Genomic DNA, 23,461 nt, shown 5'->3' on the forward strand with positions numbered 1-23,461 from the left:
GATGATGGGGAATGGCAGGGGCATAATTCCAGGGCATTATATGAAATAATTCAGAAAAGGCTTGGTAGGAAAGAATATAGTATGTTCAAAAACGGAAAAGATCAGCAGGATTGGTGCACAGTGAGCAACAAAGACCATGGATTGGAGCAGGACTGCTGTCGCAAGCAGGGCCAAAAACCATGCAGGAACTTTGTTAATAATTTTATTCTCCACCTTAATAATTGCTGGACGTCATGAAAGGGTCTTAAGCACCCACCCCATGTAGGAAGGAGGTTGGTATTGCAGAAAGTTTCTGTCTGGTGATTGGACCTAGAGAAAAGATTATAAGGTCCTGAGGAAATTAACCTTGGATTGGCTTCCTTGTGCATAAATTGTGAATCTAGACTATATGATCACTTAGGTTTTCTTCAGCTCTAAAATTCAAGAATACCTCTGTATATTCACAACCAGAATGTCAGTTACAGGTCCGCTGACTTCTTGGTGAACTCTTCCTATCTCTAAAACTGAACACCTTTTAGATCCAATGAAGAGTCATAAATTAATCTATGTTATGGTGATAGGGCTGAAGTTTGACTAACTCAAAGAAGGCTGAGAAGTTAGGAAGTTGGGAAGAAGGCAGTAGTGACCAGATGCAAAATAAGTGTAATCAATCTTATGAGTACCGAGAAAGTAGGCAGAAGAGAGCAGGATAGGAGAATTCAACTCACTGGAACGACTTAGTTTAAAGGCAGCTAGTCAAGAGGAAGTTTAGGAGGGGGGAAGGGATGTCTATCAGCAAAGCCCTATCTTCATCAGCATCTTGCATTCCCATTCCCCCACCATTTTGACGGTATAATTGATAATTCTTGCAGCTTATCATGCAATGATATGCTATGCAGAAAGTTTAAAGTACCTCATCTCTTGAGATTTACTCAAATTAAATGCTTCGTATTTAAAAACTCAGGAGCGGAGAGTGAAGGCTTCTCTATAATGTGAAGGAAAAGAAAGAGTGTGCGTGTGTGTTTCGGGGAACAGGAGGTAGAAGAAGCTATAATTCCACAGTGTTAATACTTAATGGGCTCTTGGAGATCACCGATTAACAAAAACCTTCGTGGTGAGGTGAATTTCCCAAGATAACATTAAGTAGAGGAGCCTAGCCACAGTCTGGGGTTCTTGCAAGACCCTCGGGGGACTCTTTGAGTGGCCCTTTATCTGTGAAGCCGAAAGCCCTCTTCGTGGGCCAGAGGAGTGTACACGAGGCTGGCCCTGGGGTAGCCTGGGGCTGCCTGACTGCCTGGAGCTTTCCTCCCTTCCCAGGCCGCCCGCACAGTCTCCCTCTTCTTTCCCTGTAGGTTTCAGCAGGGAGGATACGGAGTGCAAGATGGACGCGGCGCCCGCCACGGGTCTCAGGCGCTCGGAGAAGGGCAGATTCTTCTGGATAACCGAAGAGACATCAAAACAGGCGGGAGCGAAGTGCTCGGAGCAGATGACGGAGCTGTCACTGCCCCGGTACCAGTTGGCCGGAGGCCCCGCACGAAGCGGTCCTACAGCAGTCGCACGGCCCGGTCCTTTGGGGAAGCGAAACAGCAACTTCCCGGACTTGGTGGTGTTGCCGCAGCGCATGGGCACGGCAGCGGCCTCGGGGCTGGGAGCTGGGGACCTGCATCCTTAGCACGGTCTCGCACTCCCAGAGCCCTCACCTGCCGACTCCGTGTCGGCTGCTGCTTCTTCGGCCGCGAGAAAGTGCCAAACTGCGGCCCCTACCTTGGAGAGTACCCGGCTTTTGGAGGTCCTTCTCCTTCCAGCAGTCTTCCCCTGAGAGCAGGCAAAGGAATACAAATTTCGCGCGGGCCCAGCTGAGGTGGGAGGTAAAGAGGGACGGACCGGAAGTGGTGGTTGTCATAACTACCTAGGTGTCCGGCCTCTTCCTCGTTTTATTCTCCTCTCCACCCTAATGCTCTGTTTTTCTGAAACTGGGAAACTAGAACGAGGAAATGCTGATATTTTGGGCCCCTCAAATATAACCAGAGGCTCTAACGAGTGCATTGATCGGTAGATTTGGGAGAGGACCAGACCGGAAATGGCAGTTTCCATGGTAACTCCTGAGCGGGTTGCCTAGGAGATGACCCCTTTCGGTCTCTGAATCTGTGCTGTAGCGTCATTTCTAAGGCAGATCTAACTGATCTTCTTGGACTGTCTCCTGCCATGATTCCCGGGAAATACCGCTCTGTTTCTGGCCGGGCTGCGAGCAACGTAGGTTGGGTTTCCTACTTTCTCTTTATTTCCATTCGTACCGTCCTTTCTGACTGGCGTCTTTGTCCTAGGTGATGAGCTGTATTGTTGAGACCAGGACCGCTCAGTCTACTCAAGCTATTGTCTGACCGAGGCTTAAGGTTCCTGGAATGGACCAAGGCACTTGGAGGGTATTTAACATTGTGTGATGGGTATTCAAAGTCTTGTCCAGGATCTCCGCTTCCCAGAAGGTGGAGCTGGTCTGCTGTGAAAGGCTAAGCTTCATTTAAATTCCTTTAACTGATCAATTCCTTTTTTTTTTTAATTAAGAAAATATTAATAGGCACCCCCACCTCCTTTACCTGTCTCACTGAGATATTTACTTAGACTTCAAACGGCAGGTGACGAAAGCCTGAGGTGCTAAGTAGAGGGTTAAATTGCAGACATTTTGGAAGATAAATCACAGTGAAACCTTTTAATTATTAGTTGTAATTTTATTGTTTTCAGCAAATATCCAGAACATGCTAATTTACCAGAAACAAACAAAAAGCGAGCATTCTGTTTCATTCTAATTTTTTTGTTATATCTTTATGTACTGTTTTGGGGAGGAGTGTGTGTGTGTGTATAAGTTAAGAGCATATTTTATGGTTTAATTTTTACATTGTAGGTGAACTGTGGGCTTCATCTGGTTATTCAAACATCATCGCTTCCTGAAAAAAACAAAGTAAGATTCAAGCAGATTTGTATTTAGATTGAATATAAATTGTTTTATATTCTGCACAAATAGCATGATTTAAAGAGCAGAGTCTAAACTGGAAAATTTAAGTATATTTACTTTGGTCTCTACTTTGAAGCTAATTTTTATTTTTTGCCTACACAAATCCAACTAGTTTACCAAAGAGAGGGAAGGGGGAGGGGCAAATTAGGGGTATACGATTAAGTGATAAAAAATATTGTGTATAAAATAGATAAGCAAGAAGGATATATTGTATATCTCAGAGAATTATAACCATTATTTTGTAATAACTTAATAGAGTGTAATCTATAAAAGTACTGAATCACAACATTGTGTATCTGAAACTAATATAGTATTATAAATCAACTGTACATCAATTAAGAAAAATCAAAGCAAAACCAAAAAAACCTCACCTCCTTTACAAACTGAATCTTATTTCATCAATTGCAAGAGGTAATATGAATTTGTTTTTTTTCTTTTTTGACATTTTAAGCATTTCTTAAATCAGGATCCTTCTTGAAACTGATGGCAGATCATATTATTATTTTAATTGGGAAAGTTTTTCTTTCTTAGTAGTGGGTAAAATGATGGCATGTTTTACTACTCATAGAATCTTATATTAGATAAAATGTGATAATTTGGGGTCCCATATCTAACATTCCAGAAAAAATTGATTAGCAGTGGAAATTTTTTAGGCCTAATGAGATTTAGAAATTAAGATTTGAACATTCTTTTCCCCAAACAATTTGCCCATATTCTCCCCGGGATTTCCTTAATTTCTGGCTTTTGATTTGATTTTTGAGATACACACGTTTTCTTACCCTCATGTCACCTGAGCACTCAGATATACGTACCCATGTCCCACACAACTGTGTCTCAAGACACAACACAAATTTTTCTTCTTTGACCAAGTTGGGCACCTTCAACTGGCACAATTCAGGTTTTTCCTAAAAAGTTTTAAAATAGATGTTACTGGAGGAATTCTTAAATGAAGGACAAAGAAGCTGTGGTACATATATACAATGGAATATTACTTGGTTATAAAAAAGAATGAAATAATGGCATTTGCAGCAACATGGATGGACCCAGACATTGTCATACTGAGTGAAGGAAGTCAGACAGAGACAAATGGCATATGATGTCACTTAAGTCTAGCATCCAAAAAGGTACAAATGAATTTATAAAACAGTCTCTGAATCTTGTGTCTTAACTAATGTTTTTTAGGTTGAATTCAAGCTAAATAGAGAAACGCCATCATTCCCTGGTCGACTCTTACAACATGACCTTGAAAGAAACTACTCAAGTAGACAAGGTATTGGCAGAGAATAGAGATCAGATATGATTTGTCATCTTTAAGTAATATTGTTTAATAATACTGAATTTCTGCATCCAAATAGACTTCAGTTAAAGATGACATTATTCATTGGTTACCAAATTCATTGGGCATTTGTTTAAATCAGAATTGATTTTATGTACACAACATAGGCTATTTCTAATATAGGAAAAATTGCCATATTTGAGTTTGGAGTGGGCTATACACAAAAGAATTAGAAAGAATCTACCAAATAATGTCTTAGAACTAAGAAAAACAGCTAATTAGTGAGGGTAAGACTATGGGAACACATATTTAGTAAGTAAGGACACTGGAAAGAATGGAAAGTCGGGAGTAGAAAAGAAGCTATCTCTTTCCCTTACTAACATATAATTATAGAATTATATCAAAATTATATCAAATTATATCAAAGAATTATATCAAATTTGTGTGTATCATGCAAGATCTTATTAGGAATGCAGATTCTTAGTGCTTCCCTCATCCCCTTCCCCATTCTGATTTTGTAGGTCTTGGGTGGGATTTGGAAAAGTGTGTTTTAATAACGTCGCAAAAGACTCTGATGGATGTGGTTTGTGGACCACTCTTTGAAAAATAGCCTCATATGATCTGGTTATATTTCTGAAATGTATCATTCAATTAAAGGAGAAATCTTCTTTAGAACTTTTGAGTTGTTACTTCAGTTCAGTTCAGTCGCCCAGTCGTGTCTGACTCTTTCCGACCCCGTGAAATGCAGCATGCCAGGCCTCCCTGTCCATCATCAACTCCTGGAGTTCACTCAAACTCATGTCCATCAAGTTGGTGATGCCATCCAGCCATCTTATTCTCTGTCGTCCCCTTCTGCTCCTGCCCCCAACCCCTCCCAGCATTAGAATCTTTTCCAATGAGTCAACTCTTCGCATCAGATGGCCAAAGTATTGGAGTTTCAGCTTTAGCATCAGTCCTTCCAAAGAACACCCAGGACTGATCTCCTTTAGAATGGACTGGTTGGATCTCCTTGCAGTCCAAGGGACTCTCAAGAGTCTTCTCCAACACCACAGTTCAAGAGCATCAATTCTTCGGCGCTCAGCTTTCTTCACAGTCCAACTCTCACATCCATACATGACTACTGGAAAAACCATAGCCTTGATCAGATGGACCTTTGTTGGCAAAGTAATGTCTCTGCTTTTGAATATGCTATCTAGGTTGGTCATAACTTTCCTTCCAAGGAGTAAGCGTCTTTTAATTTCATGGCTGCAGTCACCATCTGCAGTGATTTTGGAGCCCCCCAAAATAAAGTCTGACACTATTTCCACTGTTTCCCCATCTATTTGCCATGAAGTGATGGGACCAGATGTCATGATCTTAGTTTTCTGAATGTTGAGCTTTAGGCCAACTTTTTTACTCTCTTTCACTTTCATCAAGAGGCCTTTTAGTTCCTCTTCACTTTCTGCCATAAGGGTGGTATCATCTGCATATCTGAGGTTATTGATATTTCTCCTGGCAATCTTGATTCCAGCTTGTGCTTCTTCCAGTCCAGCGTTTCTCATGATATACTCTGCATATAAGTTAAATAATCAGGGTGACAATATACAGCCTTGACATACTCCTTTTCCTATTTGGAACCAGTCTATTGTTCCACGTCCAGTCCTAACTGTTGCTTCCTGACCTGCATATAGGTTTCTCAAGAGGCAGGTCAGGTGGTTTGGTATTCCCATCTTAGTTGTCAACAATTGTTAGCTCTCTGTAATGTACTAGTGTTAAGCACTGCAAAATACTTACATACAGTACTGTCCTCATCTAGGAGTTATTATATGAGAAGGATAATCGGTATAGGCCTCTCTAGATTGTTCATCTTGCACGAACACGTGGCAATTTTGAATATTAGCTTTCTTTTTTTGTTTTGTAATTTCTGGACTTTCCTCTTGGGCCCCACTAATCTGACATCACTTTTCTGTTTCCTATATCTTGAATTCTTCTCCTGGTCAATTGCTGGACATGACATCAACCTAACCACTGTTCCGCAGTGTAGAGAGCATCTGTCTTCCCTTTTTTGATTCAGTTCAGTACATATCTATTGAGTATGTTCTGTGTGCCAGACACTGTATTAGGCTCAGAGCTATAGATGTGAACCTGAAAATTTTCAAGTAGAATTTTCTTGTGTTTACATTGTGAACTTCCTTTACATTTTTGATAATAACTCTTAAATTTGTTTTCTGACTCATGAGCCAAACTTAAATACTTTTCCCAAGGTATTCTTGAGTTAGAGGATGATGTTGGTAGACAGATTTGTGTATGTCTGGCTGAATAAATTTATTTAAGTGTTTAAGTATCTCTAGATATTTGCTAATGAGGAAATAGTATAGAGGCACTGAATTTTGCAAACCTGAAAGATTAATAAAGTCCTATACATAAATAATGACTTGTAAAATACAAATTAATTCCTTAGGGAAAAATAAACCTATTTTTTTCATTAAAAGATTTTATTCAAAATCATTCTCTCTAAAATTTGTACCTGATTGTTTCCAAATGTGCCTCCTTCCTAGATCCAGGCAGTTTTATGCGAAGAAGAGCTCACAGTGTGTAGCTGTATTCTTGACGTCTGTACTCACTGTTCTTCCTCCAAAGGCAAAAAACTTTGGAAAAATTTTAAGTAGCAATTTATCAGGAAAAATGAGGGAATCTCTATCTAATAAACTGCATTCTGATACTGAATTATTATAATTAATTTTACTTCATTTCATATTTTTTATGTTTTTCAGAATTAATTGAACATATACCATAAATTAACCAGTGGTACTCTCAACCCAAAGTAAAGATACTCTTTGTTGTAGTTAGGCTACTTGGTCTTAAACTTGGTGTATGATTTCTTTTAGGCTTTTTATATTAATGTTAATAGTCAAGCCCTGTATCCTTGAAATTTTGTGAGAGTCAGGGACTGCTATACAGTAAAATCTCAGTTCCAGACCTTAATTGATTAAATCCCTTGGATAAGAATGCCAAAATATGTATATAGAGAGGAAGAGGTAGTGCTTGACTCTTAAGATCATGATGAATCATGAAAAATACAAAATCAGGATTTTGATTACCAACACAGTCTTAAAGATAAGGCTGAGTGGACAAGCATATGAACATGTACTGTATTATCCATCTATCCAGCCAACCATCTGTCCATCCCCCTGCCCATCTCTCTGTCCATCTTTCCCTTTATCCATCCACTCACCCATCCATCTCATCTATCGCTCCATCCATCACATATCTAGGGTGTGGTGTAGTAAAGACTCATGCCAAATATATACCATTATGCCTTTAAGCACTTTGGGATTCTAAGTATGAAAGAATTCATTCAGAATTTTTATACTAAAATGCAAATATTTCTGATGTTCTTTTTTAACAGAAATAACATTCACAAAACAGATTTCTGATTAACTCTCAATAAATTGGAAAATCAGTTAATTTAATGATTGCCTACTGAATTTAGATTCTGCAAAGAATATAAAGAATATAAAATGAGCTCCATTTCTTCAGGAGCTTATAAATTTAATTCGGAAGACAAAAGCTACTATTTGGTACATTAAATAGTGATATATGAAATTACCAGTAAGAGGAAATGTTTCAATTAAAATTTTGCTTTAAAGCAGGATGAAACAGTCTACATATATATATGTATGGGTGTTTGCTACGTACATCTACTGTATGTATATATGTGTGTGGGTATTTATTGTGGATGTTTCGACTGCAGATCATTCTGGTCCCCAGTTGTTTAGAGGGTCATTTGTGTGTTTTAAGGCCTTTCTATCTCATCATTCTCGTATTCTGCTATTTATTGTAAGATGTATGTCATACTGATCATGATAGTAAGCTCATCATGCAGGTTGTGATTTTGACTTCTGTGTATAATAAGAGGTGGAAAGAGTGAGGATGAAATTCTTTTATTCACTGACTGTAAGTGAAATTTACTCCTTGATTATTGCCTCTACATCCCAAGTCTTATTAAATTTAAATTTGCTGTCTAAATTGAGCACTGGTTGAAGCCTTAACAAAGTAATTTTAAAAACCTAACTCTGACACTAACAAGGGAAATCAAGGCTGTTTATTGTTTGGAGTTTTTCCTTTATTATTTTTAGCTGACCAGTTAATCCTTAACCAGTTAATCCTTACTCTAGTTTTTGTTTTTTTAACTATTCAGTTTTTGATTTCCAAATCAGTTTACTGACTTATGGTTGCTTGGGTATTTTGCTAGCAACTGGTCATGTCATAAGACCAGTTCATTTATGAACATGATCTTTGTTCTGAATGCTTGTACTCTAGAACATCATTGTTAATTATCTTGATATTTCATGATACTCAAAAAAGTGGGATGTGAACACTAATATTTTGTTCAATAAGCCAGGTATGTGCCCTTTGGTATATATCTTGCACACCTGGAGAAGTTAGCAAATAACATTGCTTTATAGCTCTTTAATATGATATGTATGGAACTTGATTTTAAGATGGCCTCCCAAAGAATGATAGCTTCCTATATTTAGCTTCATCTTTTTGTCTTATCAGTCAGTTTAAGCAGTAGAATTCTGTGGCACTTTAGGTTCTATTTTATTGCTTTTTGCTTCCATCAACATCGGTTGCTGCTTTCAGGAAATTTTCTCTTGGTAGAAGAAAATAGTTTTTTCTGGTGTTCAAATTGGTACCTTTGACCCATTTCTCAAGTCTTACTTCATTTCTGGAGCTTCTCAGCATCTTATTAACTATTCTACATTTTTCTAGGTCTTTAGAATATATCTTAATATCCACCTCCACTGAAACCCATCTGTGATCTTCTTTAAGTGAAAACTACCCAGACACATTAATGTGTGAATATGTAAATAGGTATTGTTTTTCCTTCTGCATTCTGTGCACCTTGTTCTGTACAGTTTATTACTTTCCTATGCCCACTAGATTGAAAGCTACCTAACAGCAGGGACAACATCAGACCAACAGCTTATAAGTCTCATAGGGTGTCAAATACCTGTTAGATCCTAACTAAAAACCTAACTGCAAATGTACAAGATTTATTGACTCCACTTAGGTCTCTGCAATATTCTCTACCAATAGTAGCCGAACATACAAAGAAAAAAGGATGATTCGAGGTTTACATTTGCTATCCAAAACTACTTGCTCTGTATTTCTCTAAAGTCATGTGCTGTGTAGCTTTGTGATAAATTTTTTGATATTTTGAAGGAGATGGAAGAGTAATAAGTCCTTCGCCTCATAATAAATCATCCTGCATCTCATCCACAACAAATGTGACAAAACTATGTGGGCTGGAAATGAAAGCTGCCACGAGCTCCTTATCAGCATTTGGAGATTCTTCCATTCAGACACCTTCAAAGTCCAGAATCCGGCAGGGCTGTCATAGTGCTGGCCCCAATGTATCTGGTAATGAGGGAACTATCATCTCAGTTACAAGAGAGTTAAGATATAGTATTAGGAGTTAGGATTATAAGGGACAAATGTAGCACTAGAGTAGTCCTGTACTTTCAACCAATATACGAGGCAAGAGAAAAATTATTTGATATGTACAGAACACATAGTTTAGACCTGAGGAGGAAAACAAGCTGAACTTTAGTTTCAGATACAGAGAGCTATAGAAGCTGTGTTTTCTAGAAAGGATATTGGTAGGTGCCAAAGTTCTCCAAATATAAGGTGATTTTAGTTTCAAAATCTGAAAGATTTTTCTTATTCAAGTAATTTGTATATTATTTTTAATAGGTGACCATATTAATTTGGTGAGCTCATCAATGCCTTCATTTCCCATTCTCCAACGTTCTTCTGAAGAGAAGATTCTTTACTCAGACAGGTTGACCCTAGAAAGGTGAGGACAACTTATTTAATTTTTTTGACTACAGGATTTGAAAGGTACAAAAGTCTCTCTTCCTCCCCCTTGTTTTTCAACCTTTTAGTTCTCCTACCTAGGTATAATCACTGTTGCCAATTTAAAATTTATCCTTCCAGGAGTATGCAGAGAAATTTTATATCTATGTAATGTAAAGGAGCTTGACTATACTCCAAAAGAGTACTATAGAGGTTCTAAAATATGACATTGATAAAAATGGGTTTTAGGATAGGGAAAAAAACTTCGAAATACACTCCTCCAATGGGCTTCTCAACACTATTAAGTTGAGTTCCCCTTTACCTTATTGACCTCACCTGCTCCTGGTCTGGCCTTCACTCACCCTGCTACTGCATACCTGCTCCTTGAATACACCAAGAGCGCTTAAACCTCAGGAGTTTTGCGTTTGCTGTTCCCTCTGCCTGGAATGCTACTTCACCATGTGTCAGTAGGCTCACTTTCTTACCTCCATCAGACCTTTCCTCCAGGGTCACCATATAGGGACAGCCTTCCCTGCCTGGACTCTCCAAAGCAGCAACGACTTCAACCCTGACAGTTCCAACACCTTTCTCTGCTTTTTCTTCTCAGCACTTATCTCCCTCTCACACATTAAATATTTAACTTAGCATATTTATTGTCTTTCATTGTTTGTCTCCTCCGAGTAGAATGTAAACTCCACAGACATGGGGAGTTTTGTTCAATTCTGTATCCTCAGCACCTAAAACAAAGCCCCGGACAAAATAAACCCTTAACAAATCTTGAATGAATAAATGTGTTTAGGACTTAATCCCCATCTTTAAATCTAGCAAAGTATCTTCAGTAGAATGGTGGATGAAGGATTTCAACCTTGACCTTAGCGTTATAACCAGCAGAGAAACCTCTGCTGTGCATACCTGTAGCTCAGCAGTACATATGTAACAGCAGGGCGTTAAGCAAACTTTCTAGCTTAGCAATGCCTGGGCAGTGTTTATATCAGTGGGTTAATGGCAAGCGCATTTCTCTGGTTATGTGACATGGTTCCTTGAATCATCTCAACCTTTCCCACAGAAGGCAATTACACTGAGTGTTTTCTGATGGTTAACTTTATATGAAATAATTAATACTGGAGTTTTTTTTTAATATTATGAGAGCTAGACTTAATTTTAATAACTACCCTTGCCAAAGTATATCAGTTTTTATATGAGTGATTTACAATTAGATCTAGAATGCTTGGTTCATGAAGACAAGAAGTGGTTCTGTTTTTCTTCTTCTCATGGCATGGGCACATAAAGATACTACTATTAATATTCTTGAGAAGAGGCAGACTGCTGAATCATAACCTTACTAACTTTAAACATGTTTTCTAGGCAGAAGCTGACCGTGTGTCCTATTATTGACGGGGAAGAGCACCTTCGTCTCCTGAACTTTCAGCACAATTCTATAACTCAAATCCAGAATATCTCCAATCTGCAGAGGCTAATATTCTTGGATCTATATGATAATCAAATTGAAGAAATTAGTGGACTTTCTACTCTGAGATCCCTCCGTGTCCTTCTGTTGGGGAAAAACAGGTAATCGTTATAGATCAGTCACTGTTATACTTAGGACTAACGTTGAGTCCTCCTGTGGTCTCTAGATAGCAACTCAACATTGAATAAAACTTAAGAACCTAACAGACTAATGTTTTTGAAAGACTGTTTGGATTAAGATTCATTTATAATTTGTTTTATGAGTTTCATATTGACAGTTATTCAAACCAAATAACATTTATTGAAAGTAAAAGTCACTCAGCCATGTCTGACTCTTTGCCACCCCATGAACTATACCGTCCATGGAATTCTCCAGGCCAGAATACTGAAGTGGGTAGCCTTTCCCTTCTCCAGGGCATCTTCTCAACCCAGGGATCGAACCCAGGTCTCCCGCTTTGCAGGTGGACTCTTTACCATCTGAGCCACCAGGGAAGCCGAAGTTGTGTCCAACTCTTTGTGACCCCATGGACTGTAGCCCACCAGGCTTCTCTGTCCAAGGGATTCTCCAGGAAAGTATACTGGAGTGGGTTGCCATGCCCTCCTCCAGGGGATCTTCCCAACCTAGGGATCATGCCCAATTCTCTTATGTCTCCTGCATTGGCAGGCGGCTTCTTTACCACTAGCGCCACCTGGGAAGCCCATAGCATTTATTAAGTGCATATTATTTCCATTGCTTTCCAGAGCCATATCATATGTGGGAGTAAGTAACAGACTTTGGCCTTTATGTTCTATTAATGGCACCCCACTCCAGTACTCTTGGCTGGAAAATCCCATGGACGGAGGAGCCTGGTAGGCTGCAGTCCATGGGGTCGCTAAGAATCAGACACGACTGAGCGACTTCACTTTCACGCATTGGAGAAAGAAATGGCAACCCACTCCAGTGTTCTTGCCTGGAGAATCCCAGGGACAGGGGAGCCTGGTGGGCTGCCGTCTCTGGGGTCGCACAGAGTCGGACATGACTGAAGCGACTTAGCAGCAGTAGCAGCAGCAGGCTATATTTTAAATATGTGTATTCACATTAAGCTTATGTGTTTCACTTGTGATTCTTCTCAGTGCTTAACTAAGGGTGGGCATTTGATACTTTGTGACTGTCAAATTATAGTTGGCTATCTGTATCCAGTTTTTCATCCACAGATTCAACTGAGGATCGAAAAACACTTGAAAAAAATATTCCAGAAAGTTCCAAAAAAGTAAATCTTGAGTTTACTGTCTTCCTGGAGACTATTTATGTATCATTTACATTGTGGTACATATTATGAGTAGTCTAGAGGTGATTTAAAGTCTGCATATGCTCTGCCATTTCACATAAGGGATTTGAACACTTGCAGACTTTGATACTGATCCTGTCAAAAAAAAGATACCCCAGGACCAAGGGCAAAGGAGAAGCCCCAGCAAGACAGTTCAGTTCAGTCCCTCAGTTGGTCCGACTCTTTGTGACCCCACGGACTGCAGCAGGCCAGGCATCCCCATTACCAACTCCCGGAGTTTACTCAAACTCATGTCCATTGAGTCAGTGATGGCATCCAACCATCTCATCCTCTGTCATCCCCTTCTTCTCCTGCCTTCAATCTTTCCCAGCATCAGGATCTTTTCATATGAATCAGTTCTTTGCATCAGGTGGCCAAAGTACTAGAATTTCAGTTTCATCATCAGTCCTTCCAATGAAAATATAGGACTAATTTCCTTTAGGATGGACTGGTTGGATCTCCTTGCAGTCCAAGGGACTCTCAAGAGTCTTTTCCAGCACCACAGTTCAAAAGCATCAAATCTTCAGTGCTCAGCTTTCTTTATAGTCCAAATTTCACATCCATACATGACTACTGGAAAAACCATAGCTTTGACTAGATGGACCTTTGTTGGCAAAGTAGTGTCTCTGCTTTTTAATATGCTGTCTAGGTTGGTCATAATTTTTCTTCCAAGGAGCAAGTGTCTTTTAATTTCATGGGTTCAGTCACCATCTGCAGTGATTTTGAAGCCCAAGAAAATAAAGTCTGCCACTGTTTCCCCATCTGTTTGCCATGAAGTGGTGGGACCAGATATCTTAGTTTTCTGAATGTGACTTTTAAGCCAACTTTTTCACTCTCCTCTTTCACTTTCATCAAGAGGCTCTTTAGTTCTTCTTTGCTTTCTGCTATAAGGGTGGTGTCTGCCATAAGCAAGATGGTAGGAGGGGTGAAATTGCATTTAGAATCAAACCCCTTACCCTCCAGAGATTCTCAGAGGGCTCAAACAAACCTTGTGTGTACCGGGACCTAGAGACCCTGCAGAGACTGAGCCAGAACTGTGTTTGAGTGTCTCCTGCAAAGATACAGATACCAGTGGCCTGACACAGGGCAGGGCCTCTGGGTGCAGCAGACCTGGGTATGGCATAAGCCCTTTTGGAGGAGGTTGCCTTTAACCCCACTGTAGAGCCACCAGAACTTACACAGGACTGGGGAAACAGACTCTTGGAGGGCACAAACAGAACCTTGTATGCACCAGGACCGAGGAGAAAGGAGCAGTGACTCCACAAGAAACTGACCCAGGCTTGCCTGTCAGTGTCCAGCAGTCTCCGACAGAGGCGTGGGTTGGCAGTGGTTTGCTGCAGGGTTGGGGAAGTAGGACGTAGGAAATCAAGAAACACCTGGCTGCTGCTGCTGCTAAGTTGCTTCAGTCATGTCCGACTCTGTGTGACCCCATGGACTGCAGCCCACCAGACTTCTCCGTCCATGGGATTCTCCAGGCAAGAACACAGGAGTGGGTTGCCATTTCCTTCTCCAAGAAACACCTGGAGTAACAGGCAAATTTGGCCTTGGAATACAGAATGAAGCAGGGCAAAGGCTAATAGAATTTTGCCAAGAGAATGCACTGGTCATAGCAAACACCCTCTTCCAACAACGTAAGAGAAGACTCTACACATGGACATCACCAGATGGTAAACACCAAAATCAGACTGATTATATTCTTTGCAGCCAAAGGTGGAGAAGCTCTATACAGTCAGCAAAAACAAGACTGGGAGCTGACTGTGGCTCAGATCATGAGCTCCTTATTGCCAAATTCAGACTTAAATTGAAGAAAGTAGGGAAAACCACTAGGCCATTCAGGTATGACCTAAGTCAAATCCCTTATGATTATACAGTGGAACTGAGAAATAGATTTAAGGGCCTAGATCTGATAGAGTGCCTGATGAACTATGGTCTGAGGTTCGTGACATTGTACAGGAGACAGGGATCAAGACCATCCCCATGGAAAAGAAATGCAAAAAAGCAAAATGGCTGTCTGAGGAGGCCTTACAAACAGCTGTGAAAAGAAGAGAAGTGAAAAGCAAAGGAGAAAAGGAAAGATATAAGCATCTGAATGCAGAGTTCCAAAGAATAGCAAGGAGAGATAAAAAGCCTTCCTCAGCAATCAATGCAAAGAAACAGAGGAAAGCACCAGAATGGGAAAGACTAGAGATCTCTTCAAGAAAATTAGAGATACCAAGGGAACATTTCATGCAAAGATGGGCTCAATAAAGGACGGAAATGGTATGGACCTAACAGAAGCAGAAGATATTAAGAAGAGGTGGCAAGAATACACAGAAGAACTGCACAAAAAGGAGCTTCACAACCCAGATAATCACAATGCTGTGATCACTGACCTAGAGCCAGACATTCTGGAATGTGAAGTCAAGTGGGCCTTAGAAAGCATCACTATGAATAAAGCTAGTGGAAGTGATGGAATTCCAGTTGAGCTATTTCAAATCTTGAAAGATGATGCTGTAAAAGTGCTGCACTTAATATGCCAGGAAATTTGGAAGACTCAGCAGTGGCCACAGGACTGGAAAAGGTCAGTTTTCATTCCAATCCCAAAGAAAGGCAATGCCAAAGAATGCTCAAACTACCACACAATTGCACTCATCTCACACGCTAGTAAAGTAATGCTCAGAATTCTCCAAGCCAGGCTTCAGCAATATGTGAACCGTGAACTTCCTGATATTCAAGCTGGTTTTAGAAAAGGCAGAGGAACCAGAGACCAAATTGCCAGCATCTGCTGGATCATGAAAAAAGCAAGAAAGTTCCAGAAAAACATCTATTTCTGCTTTATTGACTATGCCAAAGCCTTTGACTGTGTGGATCACAATAAACTGTGGAAAATTCTGAAAGAGATGGGAATACCAGACCACCTGACCTACCTCTTGAGAAATGTGTATGCAGGTCAGGAAGCAACAGTTAGAACTGGACATGGAACAACAGACTGGTTCCAAATAGGAAAAGGTCAAGCCTGTATATTGTCACCCTGTTTATTTAACTTCTATGCAGAGTACATCATGAAAAATGCTGGACTGGAAGAAGCACAAGCTGGAATCAAGATTGCCAGGAGAAATATCAATAACCTCAGATATGCAAATGACACCACCCTTATGTCAGAAAATGAAGAAGAACTAAAAAGCCTCTTGATGAAAGTGAAAGAGGAGAGTGAAAAAGTTGGCTTGAAGTTCAACATTGAGAAAACTAAGATCATGGCATCTGGTCCCATCACTTCATGGCAGATAGATGGGAAAACAGTAGAAACAGTGGCTGACTTTATTTTTGGGGGGCTCCAAAATCACTGCAGATGGTGACTGCAGCCATGAAATTAAAAGACGCTTACTCCTTGGAAGGAAAGTTATGACCAACCTAGACAGCATATTAAAAAGCAGAGACATTACTTTGTCAACAAAGGTCCATCTAGTCAAGGCTATGGTTTTTCCAGTAGTCATGTATGGATATGAGAGTTGGACTCTAAAGAAAGCTGCTCGCCGAAGAATTGATGCATTTGAACTGTGGTGTTGGAGAAGACTCTTGGGAGTCCCTTGGACTGCAAGGAGATCCAACCAGTCCATCCTAAAGGAGATCAGTCCTGGTTGTTCATTGGAAGGACTGATGTTGAAGGTGAAACTCCAATACTTGGGCCACCTCATTCAAAGAGCTGACTCATTGGAAGAGACCCTGATGCTAGGAGGGATTGGGGGCAGGAGGAGAAGGGGACGACAGAAGATGAGATTGGATGGCATTACCGCCTCAATGGACATGGGTTTGGGTGAACTCTGGGAGTTGGTGGTGGACACGGAGGCCTGGTGTGCTGCGGTTTATGGGGTTGCAGAGTCGGACATGACTGAGCGACTGAACTGAACTGATTGTACATTATATCCCTAGTATACTTATTTATCTCATAACTGAAAATTTGTGTCTTTTGACTGCCTTCATCCAGTTCCCCCTCTTCTCACCTATTCCCTGCCTCAGTTCAGTTCAGTCGCTCAGTCGTGTCTGACTCTTTGTAACCCCATGAATTGCAGCACGCCAGGCCTCCCTGTCCATCACCAACTCCCAGAGTTCACTGAGACTCAGGTCCATCGAGTTGGTGATGCCATCCAGCCATCTCATCCTCTGTCGTCCCCTTCTCCTCCTGCCCCCAATCCCTCCCAGCATCAGAGTCTTTTCCAATGAGTCAACTCTTCGCATGAGGTGGCCAAAGTACTGGAGTTTGAGCTTTAGCATCATTCCTTCCAAAGAAATCCCAGGGCTGATCTCCTTCATAATGGCCTGGTTGGATCTCCTTGCAGTCCAAGGGACTCTCAAGAGTCTTCTCCAACACTACAGTTCAAAAGCATCAATTCTTTGGCGCTCAGCTTTCTTCACAGTCCAACTCTCACATCCATACATGACCACTGGAAAAACCATAGCCTTGACTAGACGGACCTTTGTTGGCAAAGTAATGTCTCTGCTTTTCAATATGCTGTCTAGGTTGGTCATAACTTTCCTTGCCCCTGGTAACCACGAATCTGCTTTCTTTCCCTGATTTTGTTTGTTTATGAATATAATCAGCCTCCAAATCTCTGTTAGTTCCTGTTACACAACGTAGTGACTTGATATTTGTTTACATTTCAAAGTGATCACCACAGTAAGTCTAGTTACCATCTCTCACCAAAGATATTACATAATTATTGACTGTATTCCTCACACAATACATTTCATACCCATGACTCATTTATTTTGCAAATGGTAATTTGTGTCTCTTAATCTCCCTCACCTATTTCTTTCTCAGTACCCGCTCTGGCAACCACCTGTTTGTTCTCTACAACCATTTCTGTTTTCTTGTGTTTTTTGGTTTCTACATATTAGTGAAATCATATGGTATTTTGCCTTTCTCTGTCTGATGTATTTCAGTTAGCATTATACCTTCCAGGTCTATCCATGTTGTTTCACAAGGCAGGGTTTCCATTTTTTTATGGCTGAGTAATATTCCATGTATATATATACTACATCTTTATCGATTCACCTACTGATGGGCACTTGGGTTGCTTCCATATTGTGGCTATTGTACATAACGCTACCATGAACATAGGGGTGCACGTATCTTTTAAGTGGTGCTTTTCTCTTCAGATATATACCCAGAAATGGACTTTTTGGATCATATAGTAGTTCCATGTTAAATTTTTTTAGAATTCTTTCTTTCTCTGTGGCTGAGCTGTGTCTTCATTACTGTGCACAGACTTTCTCTGGTTGCCGTGAGTGGGGGCTACTGTTTGTTGTGGTTCAAGCGCTTCTCACGGTGGTGGCTTCTCTGGGTGTGGAGCCAGGCTCTTGGAATGTGGGCTTGAGTGGTTGCAGCACATGGGCTTTACAGCGTGGGGCCAGTGGTTGTGGCGTTCAGGCTTGGTTGTCCCGTGGCGTGTGGTGTCTTCCTGCAGTAGGGTCAAACTGTGTCCCCTGCACTGGCAGGCAGATTCTTAACCACTGAACCAACGGGGAAGTCCCCCATTTCAAATTTTTGGAGGAATTTCCATAACATTTTCTTAGTGGCTGCGCCAATTTATATTCCCATCAGCAGTGCATGAAGGTTTTCTTTTCTCCACATTCCTGTCTCTTTTTTTCAGTTTATCTGGCTTCTTGGAAATATATATATATATTTTTAATATTTTGTTCTTTGAAGATACAAGTCTGTCTTTCTCTTTCTATTCCTCCATCTGTTTTTTGTTTACTTTTGCTCACACTTTATTTTTCACATAAAGAAAGTAGCTATTAAATAGTTCTAAAACTTTTAGTGTTCTGGAGTAAAAAAAAAATGTGTCAGAAGACTACTTTCCACATTCTCCCAAACTGCATATTTTTGAAGTATCAGTACAAGCAATTCTGACCTATTCCTCCTGTTCTCCAGTCAGCTGACTTAGTCACAGCTGTCTTAGTCACAGCAAGGAGCCTGTGAGCCTAGAAGATGCAGATCTGTACTGAGCCAGTACTTTAGTGGATATTAGGCCAACCCGGCTGAGGATTGCTGAAGAAGAGACACACATCCACCGCCCTGTCTCCTTGTGTTTGTTCTGGGTGACTCGTTGCCCCCTGCTGGTTAAATCAATGACATTTACTCCCTCGCACATCTCAAAGCACTGCAGTCTTTGAGTCCAAGGCAATGGAACCACATATGACAATCCAGTGCAACCATATGCCTTTAAATTCAAGCAGATCCAAAAAAGATTTCTGCTCCAAAGATAAAAAGATCCTGCTCAGCTTCCATGTGTGAAGTTTACATTGCTACCAAAGAACTCCCAACCCCTCCATACCACTTTGCTGTTGAAGTCCTTCCCGTCTAACTCTTCTACTCTATATCCTCTGTTTACCTTTTGGAGATCTTCTGGTACCCTGATGTTCACAGGCTCATGACCAGAACTTTGCTGGGTTTTCTCGTGATCTCCCAGTTCTACAGATAACAGAATTTTCTACTAGACCCTGGAATTCCATATTCCTTTCCTTTTGATTTCTTGAAGTATCTCACTTAAGGATTTGTCTTTGACACCTGAGAAGCCAGGTATAGAAGCCTCATATAGATCCTGTAGTGGGGTCCTTATTCTAACATCAGCACATAATGTGGCCTGCAGAGACAAGCTGTGGTATGTCCCTAGAGGTCTGTAGTTGCTGAGTGATGAGTGGGCCTTGTCTTTTTCTAGTTCACTTCCATTTGATGGGAGAATTTCTTTTTAAGTAAAAGCTTTCAGGTCACATTGGTATCTTACTAGTTTTTTACAACTTAGTATATAACTTACAGAGTTTGGGCTCTGCTGCTGCTGCTGCTAAGTCACTTCAGTCGTGTCCGACTCTGTGCGACCCCATAGACAGCAGCCCACCAGGCTCCCCTGTCCCTGGGATTCTCCAGGCAAGAACACTGGAGTGGGTTGCCATTGCCGTCTCCAATGCATGAAAGTGAAAAGTGAAAGTGAAGTCGCTCAGTCAGGTCCGACTCTTAGCGATCCCATGGACTGCAGCCTACCAGGCTCCTCTGTCCATGGGATTTTCCAGGCAAGAGTACTGGAGTGGGGTGCCATTGCCTTCTCCGGTTTGGGCGCTAGTCAGTTGTAAATAGATGATCCTTAGGTAGGTCTGTTGACAGTGCTCTGATACAACATCGAAAGGACCGTCATTCACCCCTTTGCCTTGTTTCCAAGCATTGGTTATCAATACTGAATACACCATTCTATACTCACATGTAAGTTTTAAAAATTTGTTTTTATGTGATCTGTTTTTTACTTAAATATATTTTATTATTTTGGCTTCCCTGGTGGCTCAGACAGTAAATAATCCGTGTCAGCGAGGAGAGAGGTGTGAGAGAGGAGACTGAGAGGGGGCTTTGGTCCTAGTGGAGTAGTGTGGGCAGGGGGTGGTGTGGGGAGATAAGGGTGAGAGGAAGAAGAGTCACACTGCAACAGAACATAATAGGTGTATGATAAGTATTTTTATAACTTAAACTGGGTTGGATTGCTTTTGGTAATGCAATTCTGGATTTGGCTATGATGTGAGTGGTGGAAAGGAAGAGAGAGCTCTTTTCGATAGGGTCATCTGGAAAGGCTGCTCTGAGAAGATGTATGAGCCAAGACTTGAATAATGGGAAGGAGTGAACCATGTGAAGTTCTGGTGGAAGAACATTAAGGAAGAAGGAACAGCAAGGGTAAACACCCCAAGGCAGAAATGAGTTTGTCAAGTTAGAGATAGCAAGAAAGCCCCTGTGGCTGGAGCAGAGTGAGTGGGTAAGCCTGAGAAGGAGATAAGCCATGGAAGGAGATAAGCTAAAGGAAGAGTCAGCCAGGCAGTTTAGGGCCTTGAGGACTGAGGTGAGGGCTTTAAGTTGTATTCTAAGGTGAAGGAAATTGCCTTGAATAAGTGCCTTGTGCTAAAGTTCGTAGAAGTAGAATTGTTCTTTCCTAAAGATAGCACTTTTAAGCTGTCTTTGGAACATTTCCCCCAGTGGGACTGCATCTTTAACATTACAATTAAATCAATGGAGATATGTTTTTTAATATATGTGATTATATACAATCTCTCTCTCTATGTATATATGTATTTCTGTGTCTATATATCTATCTGGAGAAATAGAATACATTAAAATAAGTTATGCCTTAGACTGTTTTGATTTGCAATAGATGTGATACATCTGTATTTCCATTCTAATTTTCAGAATTAAGAAAATTTCAAATCTGGAGAATCTAAAGAGCTTAGATGTCTTGGACCTTCATGGAAATCAGGTATTATTAAAGCCCTTTTGTAACTTACTTTTTTGAAAAAGCTCTAGGAAATTTGGCATAGGACTTTTAATAATTATACTTGTGTTGAATTTTTCCAGAGTTACTTTACTGATTCACTGAAATTAGCTGTGGTATTAAGGTATTAAGTCTATTTACATAGATTTCTCAACAGCAAATGACAGATAAGACATAAAACATTTAGAATTCTTGTAGTTATGCCTATTTTGTTTCTTCTTTAGTCTTTTATTAAGTTAATAGCCAACCCCAAATCAAGAACTAGAATATTACTATTGATTTTCTTCTACCTAAGTGTTCCTTCTTTATTCCAAGTTACCACTATTGTGGATTTCACATTTATCATCCCTTTGTGGGTGTTTTTAGTTGGTTTCATCACATATACATGTGTCTAAATAATGTTTAGCAGTATTGTTTTTTAACTTTAAAAAGGTGTCACACTGTATATTGTCATCTAATGTTTGCTTTTTTGATACAGTATTATGTTACTGAGATTTATCTATTTTGATTATGTAGTTGTAGTTTATGTTTATTGTTATATGTTCCATGGTTTGATTATACAAAAACATTTTTCTCCATTTTATTATCGATAGACACTTGGGTTGATTCCTTTTTGTTTGCTTGTCTTTTTGTTTTGTTTCCTACTCGGATAACATGTCTAAGAACATTCTTATATATGTTTCTCCCATACATTATATTACTCTAGGGTATATTCCTAGGAGTGGAACTGATAGGTCATAGGTTATTTAAATGTCTAACTTTAAAAGATAATGTCAAATTGTTCTCCAAAGTGATTGTACCAGTTTATACTCTCACCAGTAACACATAATAGATCCTGTTGCTTCATATCTTTTTCAACATTTGGAATTGTCATACTTCTTAATTTTTGCCAATTGAATTGGTGTAAAGGGGTGGCCCCTCACGGTCTGGGTTTATATTTCCCTGATTACTGTATAACCTGGGATCATTATCATGTTTGATCAATTTATCTACCCACATATTTGTCTGTCTTAATTTGTGTCTGGTTTGTTATGTTCCCCTCCTTATCTTCTCTCTCAGAGCATCTTGGCTGTTTTTTTAACCCCTTGCTCTTACATTTAAATTTTAGTCTTTTCAATAAGAATACTTATTTCTAAATAACTACATGAGCTACATGTGCATGCAGAAGGTAAAGCCTTTCCTGAGGTGGCAGATGTACATTGTGGGATGATGTGGGAGTCCTTGCCTGTTGAGACCACTTGCAGTCAGTCAGACATAAACCTCAGTGTAATCTCTCTGGGGGCTCTAATAGCTGTTAGTCCCAAGCGTTTTGTTGAAAACCGAATTTTATTAATAAAACCATGATAGATCTGGATAGGCCGCATCAGCTAGCAGCTGGGGTCAGCTAGCGGCTGGGATCCCAGCTCCATCTGTATGTCTGCCTATATGTGCACACAGAGGGAGGGTTTTTGATGGCCTAGGAACTGTCCAGCCCTGCAGGCTGGTTAGTGTCTTTCTAGTAGAGAGAAAGTTAGCCTGTTATTAATAGATGTTGGTAGAAGGGGAAGAAGAATTAAAGTGTTCGTCAGTAAGAGAATATCACATACAAAAGCACTGAGGCTAAAAATAACATGGTAAGTATTTTTTTACTGCTAGAGAATTCAGCACATGTTGGGGGATGGTGAGAGATGAGGCAAGAGAGGTAGATATAAGGCCAGATTGTGGAGGGCTTTATATGCAGTACTAAGAAATTGCTATTTTGTCTTTATTTATCCCCCTATTTTAAATATTGTTCATAAGTATAAGTGAAACATTTTATGGTAGCAATATTTTTCCTAAGTTTATTTTAAAATGTATAAGCATTTATTTATGTGTTCTTCATATTATAATATACTTTTAAGAATTCATGGGCATTACCCAAGATCTATAAGAGCAACTGGCAAATGAATAACATATCACTTGATCTATATATCTTGTATAGGGATTACTTACCAACGTTATATTGATTAAAAATGCTCTATTCCTTGTCAAATGACCTATATTATGTGTTCTATAATTCCAGCATATGTTTGTGATAGTCTGTGTATTAAGATTAAATATTTATACCACACAAATTATTTCTCAAGATTCTGTGAATACAAGAAAGAAATTTTAAGTGAAAATCTTAGTCTTGTTTCAAATATTTAAATCCAATAAGCAAAAATTTGGAGTATTTCAAAGCAAAGATAGTCTTGGTGACTAAAAAGTCAGGGGATGTTTTAACTCAAGTTGAACAATGTGCAACTCTAAAAAAATAGCATCAGATAGTTTAAAAACTAAA

General features: G+C 40.0%; 2 protein-coding genes across 5 annotated transcripts in view; one reads left to right on the forward strand and one right to left on the reverse strand.

Moving 5' to 3' along the window:
• Positions 1–213: 213 nt before the first annotated feature.
• On the reverse strand, positions 214–1,827 carry THAP10 (THAP domain containing 10). Its single transcript, XM_061430237.1, has one exon. The coding sequence runs from the start codon at positions 1,600–1,602 to the stop codon at positions 1,069–1,071; it is 534 nt and encodes a 177-aa protein (XP_061286221.1). The 5' UTR covers positions 1,603–1,827; the 3' UTR covers positions 214–1,068.
• Positions 1,828–2,145: 318 nt separating this feature from the next.
• LRRC49 (leucine rich repeat containing 49) overlaps positions 2,146–23,461 on the forward strand; it is a 150,593-nt gene continuing 129,277 nt past the window's right edge. The window contains exons 1-8 of one of the 4 annotated variants that reach the window (XM_061430233.1): positions 2,146–2,232; positions 2,304–2,402; positions 2,879–2,935; positions 4,172–4,259; positions 9,474–9,671; positions 10,005–10,107; positions 11,472–11,675; positions 21,081–21,147. In XM_061430233.1, coding sequence (XP_061286217.1) covers positions 2,382–2,402; positions 2,879–2,935; positions 4,172–4,259; positions 9,474–9,671; positions 10,005–10,107; positions 11,472–11,675; positions 21,081–21,147 — 738 coding nt within the window. In that variant the 5' untranslated portion in view covers positions 2,146–2,232; positions 2,304–2,381. The remainder of the gene's footprint in view (positions 2,233–2,303; positions 2,403–2,878; positions 2,936–4,171; positions 4,260–9,473; positions 9,672–10,004; positions 10,108–11,471; positions 11,676–21,080; positions 21,148–23,461) is intronic. The other 3 variants (XM_061430232.1, XM_061430235.1, XM_061430234.1) reach the window with 3 other exon arrangements.

Source organism: Bos javanicus, chromosome 10, assembly GCF_032452875.1.
Source record: "Bos javanicus breed banteng chromosome 10, ARS-OSU_banteng_1.0, whole genome shotgun sequence".
Lineage (NCBI taxonomy): Eukaryota > Metazoa > Chordata > Mammalia > Artiodactyla > Bovidae > Bos > Bos javanicus.